This window comes from Scyliorhinus canicula, chromosome 2 (genome assembly GCF_902713615.1).
Source record: "Scyliorhinus canicula chromosome 2, sScyCan1.1, whole genome shotgun sequence".
Taxonomy (NCBI): domain Eukaryota; kingdom Metazoa; phylum Chordata; class Chondrichthyes; order Carcharhiniformes; family Scyliorhinidae; genus Scyliorhinus; species Scyliorhinus canicula.
Window position 1 is genome coordinate 157,201,201 of NC_052147.1, and position 9,250 is coordinate 157,210,450.

General features: G+C 49.4%; 1 protein-coding gene across 1 annotated transcript in view; it reads right to left on the bottom strand.

Moving 5' to 3' along the window:
- Nucleotides 1–5,639, bottom strand: part of ndufa10 (NADH:ubiquinone oxidoreductase subunit A10) — a 94,397-nt gene extending 88,758 nt beyond the window's left edge. The window contains exons 1-2 of the mRNA XM_038788083.1: nt 5,497–5,639; nt 3,928–4,096 (exon numbers count right to left, since the gene is read on the bottom strand). Coding sequence (XP_038644011.1) covers nt 3,928–4,096; nt 5,497–5,565 — 238 coding nt within the window. The 5' untranslated portion in view covers nt 5,566–5,639. The remainder of the gene's footprint in view (nt 1–3,927; nt 4,097–5,496) is intronic.
- Between the last annotated feature and the right edge of the window lie 3,611 nt (nt 5,640–9,250).

Here is a 9,250-nt window from a genome sequence, read left to right on the forward strand (position 1 = left end):
ATCTGAGGGGCTTGAGTCTTTGGAACTCTCTTCCTGAAAAGGCAGTGAAAGCAGAGTCTTTAAATATTATTAAGATAGAGATGGATAGATTAATGGCAAGCAAGAGAGTAATAGGTTATCGGGGGTAGGCAGGATGCAGATTTGATGTCACTGTCAGATCAGCCATGATCTTATTAAATTGCAGAGCAGGCTCGAGAGGCCAAATAGCCTTGGCTGCTTGTTGATAAATATGTACATACGCACATACATCTGCCATCATTAATGGGAAACCCCCAATTTATAATGTGCCCCCCGTTTTGGATTCTCCCACACGGGGATACATCCTCTCAGCATCCACCCTGTTGAGCCACCTCAGAATCTTCCCCGTTTCGTTAAGATCACCTCTCATTCTTCTAAACTCTAATAGGTATGGGCCCAACCTGCTCAACAATCACCTACAATCCAGCAAACATCAAATTACTGCCTGACCAGATTTTGATGGTCTTCCAGAGTGGATTACTCGCCAAGAAATCTGGAGAACGTCAAGCACTTCAAATAGTGGCACAGGATCTTATATATCCACTTCAGGAAAGGGTTTGCTTCACCGCTTTATCGAAAAAAACAATGCGCCTGACCCCGCGGCATTGGAATTTAAACGAATGGGGCGGTGCGATGACACAGTGGTTGGCCCTGCTGCCTACAGCACTGAGGACCCGGGTTCGATACCGGCCCTGGGTCACTGTCTGTGTGGAGTTTGTACATTCTCCCAGTGTCTGCGTGGGGTTTACCCCCACAACCCAAATATGTGCAGGTTAGGTAGATTGGTCATCCTAAATTGGCCCTTTTAATTGGAAAAAAATAATTGGGCACTCTAAATTTAAAAAAGGATTGCAATGAATTATATACTCAAACGAAAACCCAAAAGATCTTGTGCTCTGACTCAACTTGTGATAGCAATTGAGGAACTGAGCTGTGGTTCAATGAGTTAGCACTCTCGCCCTCCGAGTCAGAAGCTGTGGCATCAGGCCTCACTCTAGAGACTGGAATGCAAAACAATTCCGGGCTCTCACACTCAGTGCAGTGGCGAGGGAGTGCTGCGCTGTTGAAGGTGCTATCAGAAGCTTAGATAGATTAAGTTAGTGGGAAAAAAGTTGGCACATGGAATGTAATGTGGAAAAATATGAATTTGCCCTCTTAGGCAGGAATAGAAGAAAAGCAGAATATTATTTAATGGATGGACAGCAGAACTCAGTGGTACAGAGAGATCTGGGCGTCATGGTATGTGAATTACAAAGTTAGTTTGCCGGTACAGCAAATGGAATATTGGCCTTTATTGCATGGGGAATCGGGTATTGAAGGAGAGATGTTTCGCAACAGCTGGAGTACTATATACAGGTCTTGTCTCCTTATTTAAGAAAGGAAACCACTGTGTTAGAAGCAGTTCAGCGAAGGTTCACTAGGCTAATTCCTGGGATGATTGGGTTGTCTTCTGAATAAAGGTTGAGCAGGTTGGGCCCGTACTTATTAGAGTTTAGAAGAATGAGAGGTGATCTTAACGAAACCGGGAAGATTCTGAGGTGGCTCAACAGGGTGGATGCTGAGAGGATGTTTCCCTGTGTGGGAGAATCCAAAACGGGGGGCACAGTTTATAAATTGGGGGTTTCCCATTAAAGATGGCAGTCAGGAGAATTTTCTTCTTCCAGAGGGTTGTTGGTTTGTGGATTTATTTTCCCCAGAGAGCAATAGGGGCTGGCTCATTGAACAGATTTAAGGCTGAATTACCCACAGATCATTGGTCGACAACAAAGTCGAGTTACAGAAAGCCGACAGTAGAGTTGAGGCCACAATCAAATCAGCCATGTTCTTATCCAATGGTGCAGCTGATTCAAGGAACCGAATGGCCTGCTCCTAATTCTTGTGTCATTTGGATGAGACGTCAAACTGAAGCCTTGTTTCCTCTCTCATCTGGTTGCAGAGGACCCCAAGATGCAGAGCAGCGAGGTAGCCCAGGGGTTCTGGACAATATTTTACCCTCAACCAACAGATTATCTGGTCATTCGTTCATGGGAGCTTGCAAATTAGCTATCATACTTTCAACATTGCAACAGTGAATACACAGAGCAGTACTTTCTTGGCTGGAAAATAGAGATCACAAAAGGCGCGATATAACTCCAAGTGCACTCATTCTTGCAAGCTGATGCTTAATGTAGTAATGTAGCAAGGACTACATTTGAAAACAGATACAGTGTGGGAATCCATGCCAAGGTATGGAGGAGTGTTAGAACAAAACAATGTAGGCAGGTGCAGGGGACACATATTATAAGCCTCTCGTTCATGGCTCATATTAAATGCTTTAGAGGTAACTTTTAGCTTTAGGAATTAAAGCGTTTAAATTGGACTTGTGTTTCTCCAACAAGGTCAGAGTCAGAAGTGCAAAAACAATGAACAATGGATAAATAATCTCTCACTAAAGCCAGAATCTTTACATTGTCTCAACAAAAGATTGAATTTGTTAATCTAGTTCCAAGATGAAAATAAGATAGAGGCAGTTGGTATACATGGACCCAGCAACTCTCCCTTTGAGATATAAATTATTCATGTGGGTCACAGAACAAAAGAGTTGCGTTGAGGGCAAAATATAATTAGTTTGCATTTTGTTCTGGAATAACCTAAAGCATGCCACTTGCCATGGAGATGGGTTGTGGGGTTCAGAAGGTCCTTTTGTGTAATTTATCAGGGTGTTTCTCACAGAAGGCAATTACAGATTTGGTCTTGTGTCGGCCTTAAAGGAAAAGGAGGCTGGTAGTTCTGTTTAGCTTAGAGCAACAGGGGGAAATTCATAGTAACCTCCCACGCCATAGTGAAAACATGCAGTTAGCTTGGAGATAATAGTGTGGCCCAAATCTGGTGCTAAAGAGCCACAGTTGTAAAGGTCACTTAACGAAAGGCTAATGGAAAGTTCCCCATAAAATGCTGTACCTCAGAAGAGTAGCTAAAACACCGAGGAGAAATCAAATTGAATTCTGGAGAGCTGCGGCATATCCTTTGAAGTTATCAATATTTATTTACTTTCTTTTTTTTTTAAACATATAAAGTTTGTTTTTGGTTTAAAAACATGAAATCCTGTGGCATGCACCTTTCAGTTAAGTCACTGGGGTGTTCAAATGTCTCTTTAAACATTAACAGTCCCTCCTACAATTGTAACACATAACACAAGGGACAGGAGGGTAGCATGGTGGTTACCATAAATGCTTCACAGCTCCAGGGTCCCAGGTTCGATTCCCGGCTGGGTCACTGTCTGTGTGGAGTCTGCACGTCCTCCCCCTGTGTGCGTGGGTTTCCTCCGGGTGCTCCGGTTTCCTCCCACAGTCCAAAGATGTGCGGGTTAGGTGGATTGGCCATGCTAAATTGCCCGTAGTGTCCTAATAAAAGTAAGGTTAAGGGGGGGGGGTTGTTGGGTTACGGGTATAGGGTGGATACGTGGGTTTGAGTAGGGTGATCATGGCTCGGCACAACATTGAGGGCCGAAGGGCCTGTTCTGTGCTGTTCTATGTTCTAAGGTTTCCTTGCAAAGAATTAGCATTAAAATCACTTCCATAAACCACTTTTCCGAGTCTGAACCATGAGTGTGTCAATGTAGCATATAGCCTCCATTGAAAGCAATATTTGCTTGATTGCATCCAAGGTTCTGAGAGATATTTCATAGTTTTGCTTGTGAGTATTCACTATTTCAAGGAGGTGACATTAGTGCTAATATAAACTGCGGCTGGTCACTGCAACATATTTCAGCCCAACTTACCGTATTATCCTAGTGCACAATAACCACCATTACATCAACAACTTAAACGATAGGAGAGAACACAGGGCAAAACAGAAACCGTTCACACAAATAATAGAGAAAGATTCAACATTAGCTGGGTGAAGAATATAACAGCCCCAGCACTTTACCTAGTTTGTCAGCCAAACCTTTCGCCAAGGCACCTTTTCCAGAAGCCAGATTTCCATCGATGGTGATGATTTTACTGTTCGTCGTGAATTTTTTCATTGTTCTTTCACCAAGCATGTAGGCCCACCAGCCATACTTCAGCTCTCTGCGGGAACTCATGTGGATCCGAGCCTGGAGCACAATGCAGAAAAACACAGGTCATAAGGCATGCAGGAAAACACCCCCCCCCCCCCCCCCCCCCCCAAACAACACAATATATTGCACGCAGCTCTTTGAATAGCAAGCTTTTGAGACTGATTAGCGGTATATAAATGGTAAAAGATTGGCTAGGTTGGATTTATCCTACTCTGTTGTGGACATAATATACCTGGGTAATTTTCTACATTGTCGGGTAGATGCCAGTATTGCAGCTGTACTAGAACAGATTGTTCTGGAGCAGAAGCCTTCTGGACTATTAGCAGAAATTGCCAGCGTCTGTGGCCTTCACAGTGTCTAGCGCCTTCATCCATTCAATGACAACAATGAAGTGAATCGATTAGCTGATGACTAGCATTTATGATATTGGGGAACCTCAGGACGAGATGGATCATCCACTCTGCACTTCTGTTTGCAAATGCTTCAGCCGTATCTTTAGCTTCACCAGGTTGGCACCTTATTTTTACGTGTGCCTGGTGTTGCTCCTAGTATGCCCCACTGCACTTCTCATTGAAATAGAGTTGGGCAGCACGGTAGCACACTGCTTAGCACAGTTGCTTCACAGCTCCAGGGTCCCAGATTCGATTCCCGGCTTGGGTCACTGTCTGTGCAGAGTCTGCACATTCTCCCAGTGTCTGCACGGGTTTCTTCCGGATGCTCCGATTTCTTCCCACAGTCCAAAGATGTGCGGGTTAGGTGGATTGGCCATGCTAAATTGCCTATAGTGTTCAAAAAGGTTAAGTGGGGGTTACTGGGTTACAGGGATAGGGTAGAGACTTGGGCTTGAGTGCGGTGTGCTTTGTAAGGGCCGGTGCAGACTCGATGGGCCAAATGGATTCCTTCTGCACTGTAAATTATATGATCCCTGGCTTGGTGGTAATAGTAGAGTGGAGGATATGGTGGGCCACAAGGTTGCAGAATGTGGTTGAACACAATGCTGCTACTGCTGATGGCCCTCGTGGGTGCCCAGTCTTGGGTTGTTACATCTGTTCTGAATAGAAACAGAAAATGCTGGATAAACTCAGCATGTCTGGCAGCATCTGTGAACAGAGAAACAGAGTTAAGGTTTTGAGTCCAAATGGTCTTCCAGTTTATCCAGCATTTTTTGTTTTTATTTCAGATTTCCAACAGTGACATTTCTGATTCAAGCCTGTTTAGACCCCGAGTACGAGCCTCAGCTGGTGTTTTTATTTACAAAAAACGTGAGAAATAAATCCCAAATCCTCTCACCCTGACCTCCCCATGACCCCAGTCACCGACCCACCGACCTTGTCCCCCAACCCGGCTTCCCACGGGGCCGGTCCCCAGTAACCTCCCCCACGGCCGGGACCTCACCGCCTGCTCCGGGGCTGGGCTGGGCTGGGCCGGACACTCACCGCGCTGCCCCCGGGTTTTAGGGGCTCTCGAACTCCCCGGGCCGCCACCAGTAGCCTCCGCGACGCCATCTTGTCCGGGGTCCTTCCTCAAATGCTGGCGCGTCTCGAGCTGCAGAGACGGCCAACCGCAGTGCCTAATCCAGCTGCAAAAATAAATCAATTAAAGCCCCGCCCTCAAATACCTCCCAAAACCACAATAACCCCCAAATACAACTACAATAACCAGTGACTACAATAACTCCTAAATGGAATCATAAAATCTCTATAGTGCAAAATGAGGCCATTTGGCCCATCGAGTGTGGACCGACCCTCCAAAGGACCATCCTGCCGGCCCAATCCCACATCCTATCTCAGTAACCCCGCGCATTGATCATGACAGTAAGAGTCAATTTGCATTGCCACTCCAAAACCGGCTCTCCCAGTGCAGACTTTGGAGTTGTTGCTGTGGTAGAGAGTGGCTGCTGCTGGCTTCTCTCTCCGTTACTCAGTTTGCTGCCTGTTTCCAGTGTTGGTTGCTGCAGAGCTGCCTGATGGAAGGAGAGAGGAGAGAAAGACAAGAAGAAGGACTTCAACACTGAGGCGGGAACAGAGCTTTTTGGACTGCTTGTTTGCTGAGCCCCTCCCAGGCTGAGGACTCTGTCCGGTTCTCCCAAACATCAACATCTGCCTTTCGCAAACATGAAGCCTTCATGTTCCATCAGCTGTGATTGTTCCAGGGCATGGGGAGCCAGTGGACAGTGTGTTGCTGAATCCCTCCTGGTCTGAAGACCTCGTACACCAGTGCCTTCTTTTGGCAGGGAGAAGGTTGGATTCCATCGATGTGGTCGTTCCAGGGTGGGAGCATGGACTGTGTTTTTGCTGCGCCCTACTCAGGCTGAAGACCTCACAAAACAGCACCTACTTACATCGATGTGGTCGTCCGAGGGTGGGAACACAGACTGTGTTTTTGTTGGGCCCCCTCGCGGGCTGACGATCTGCTTGTGTTCACCTATCCTCACACGCTTCAGCTTCACAGGAGTCTCCCACCTCAGGCACCAATCCATCTTTGGACCCTCACCCAACTATGCCGCTATCCTCTTCCTCCTCCCGCTGTGTCCCTTGCTCTCTCTTCCCTTCCTTCCCTCGTTCCCTTGCACACCTTCCTAGGAGTAGAGTACATTATTCCACCTTGCTCTTCCCCTAACCTCCTCCCCGTCAATTTTCCAATATCCACTGACACGACAAAGCCCACATTGGGGTGGGCATGGCACTTGCCCTGATGGCCACTCCACCTATGCCGGTGGCGGGACAATCCAAAGTCACCTATGGGGGTGGTAGTCTCTTCGGCCTCCACTACTCCCACAGCCCCGCCACCCTTCCGGTTGCTACCCTGAAACTGTGGTTTAAGTGCTACGTTCATCCAACGTCACCATAGAGGCGTGCGTTTGCAACTGGCCAGGAGTCGTCGGCCCCTTGGCCATTGTGGCCGCCTCTCGTATGTACGCAAAAGTCGTGTTTTTCCTGAGGGCCGAGAGGGCAGTCCACCTCGCCCTTGAAAAGGGACTCACGGAGGGCAGGACGTACGTAGCGGTGAACCCTCTTGAGGTCACCACCAAGAGTGTCATACTCTCCAATGCCCTGCCCTACCACCCCACGGAGCTCTTCCAACTATTGAGTGAGTGTGGTAGTATGACTAGGAAGATCATATTACCTTAGAACCAAGCTACCATTGGTGCATCAGTCTCGCTGCCCATTGGCCCAGGCAAGTCATGTGCCTCTCTGCCAATTGGCTGTGGCTAGTCATGTGACTCCCCGCCGATTGGCTGAGAGGTTGGTAGCTCTGCCTACAAGGCGGGGTATAAGAACTCGTACCGGCTGGCAGTCGGCCTTTCTCTGTACGACCACTGCCGGGCTCACATCTAGCATATTAAAGCCTGTTGTTTGGAACTACGACTCGAGTCCAATTGATGGTGCATCAGTGAGGTACGATCCGAGGTGGCGCCACTCCCTCTTGGCCAAAGGATGCCCCCCTCAGACACATCTACTTCCGGCACCAGGCTATCGTCTACCTGGCTTGGGAGGAGATATTGAAGGGGGTTTGAACTCTCCCATCAAGGGGAGACTCTCTCTATATTTTGGTCTGCAGATGGCGTGCGGTGCTATGCCTGCAAGGAGATGGGGCATGTGTGAAAGAATTGCCCCACCTCCAAGGCCACCAAGATGGCTGCGGCTGACCCTGCCTCCACCTCCACTGACGTTACCAGCCCACTCTCGTGAGGAGACACCAATCCTGCACCTGTCAACCAATCGGCTGTTGGCGTGGAGGAAGGAGTCCATTCGCAAGGCTGCAAGACCCGTAAGAAGGTGAGGCGGGATTGGCCTCAGAAACCCCCGACTCCGTTGGCTTAGATAACACCGTTCCCCGGAACTCCGGCTCGGCAGCTACAGATGCACCTTGTCCCGCAAACATGCCACTGCATCCGTGGGCCATTGACACCTCAGCGTTGGGTACTAGGCCCGGCATTGCTTCAGCGCAGGTCAAAGAGGGAGGTTCATCAGCGCAGGCCAACCTCCCCTCTCCCCCCCCCCCCTCCCACCTCCTAAGCGGCGCCACTACTTGCGGGAGTGGGGGGAGAAAAACATCTTTACCCTCCCTTACCGGATGAAATGGCACCCCGACCCTGTCCCTCTACATCACACTGCGCCCTACACAATTTAAAAAGAGAAGCATATACTCACCCTTGAACTGTCGCAGCCCCCCCCCCCCCCCCCCCCCCCCCCCGTGCAGGACGCCTCAGGGCCAGGTGCGAGTGGGACCCCTGATGGCTCCTTCCACCTGGTGCAATTTTGCACCCCAGCGGCATTAGTTTTCACAATGCCAGATGGCTGCGGCAGCTCCCTGACCTCAGAGCCATTGGACAGTGGTGGTCATTGCCTTCCATCCCGCCTTTCCATCCAACCTCTGACGCTGGTCGCTTTTCCCGGAATTATTCACAGATCTGTCCAGTGGCCCGGTGTCGCATGAGGAATGTGGGTCTGGGCCACGGCCTCTCCCTGTCCCAGTCCCAAGAGGAACCTGTCTATTGATGACCCTGGAGGGGTGAGATCAAGACAGACCCAGGGGGCTAGTTGGTGTGTCCGTACCACCTGCCGAACTCAACGTGGCGGGGGACTCGATTGCAGAAGGCGACTGCCCGGAGGAGGACAGCGAGGCGGTGGATATCCTCATGCCCGACAGCAAGTCACCCCTCATCCCACAAGGGAAAGGCTAGGATTTTCGATATGCCAATCGCGGTTGCCTAAATCGAGTGCGGCTGGCCCTCGACCAGTGGTCGGACATGGCACAGCTCATTAAGTCTTACCGCGCCGATGTTGAAAAGGCGGGAGACAAGGCAGCATGGTGGCGTAGTGGGTTAGCCCTGTTGCCTCATGGCACCAAGGTCCCAGGTTCGATCCCAGCTCTGGGTCACTGTCCGTGTGGAGTTTGCACATTCTCCCCGTGTTTGCGTGGGTTTCGCCCCCACAACCCAAAGATGTGCAGGCTAGGTGGATTGGCCACGCTAAATTGCCCCTTAATTGGAAAAAATGAATTGGTTACTCTAAATTTATTTAAAAAGAAGGTGGAAGACGCCTACGTGACTGAGCAGCACTGGCAGAAATCTTTCCTTGCTTGACTCCAGAGGAAGCGGAGGGGCATTCACTTCCCAGCGCCCTCTGAGCACTGAAAAAGCGACTGACATGAAGGTGACCATAGCCAGCCTCAACATCAACGGCA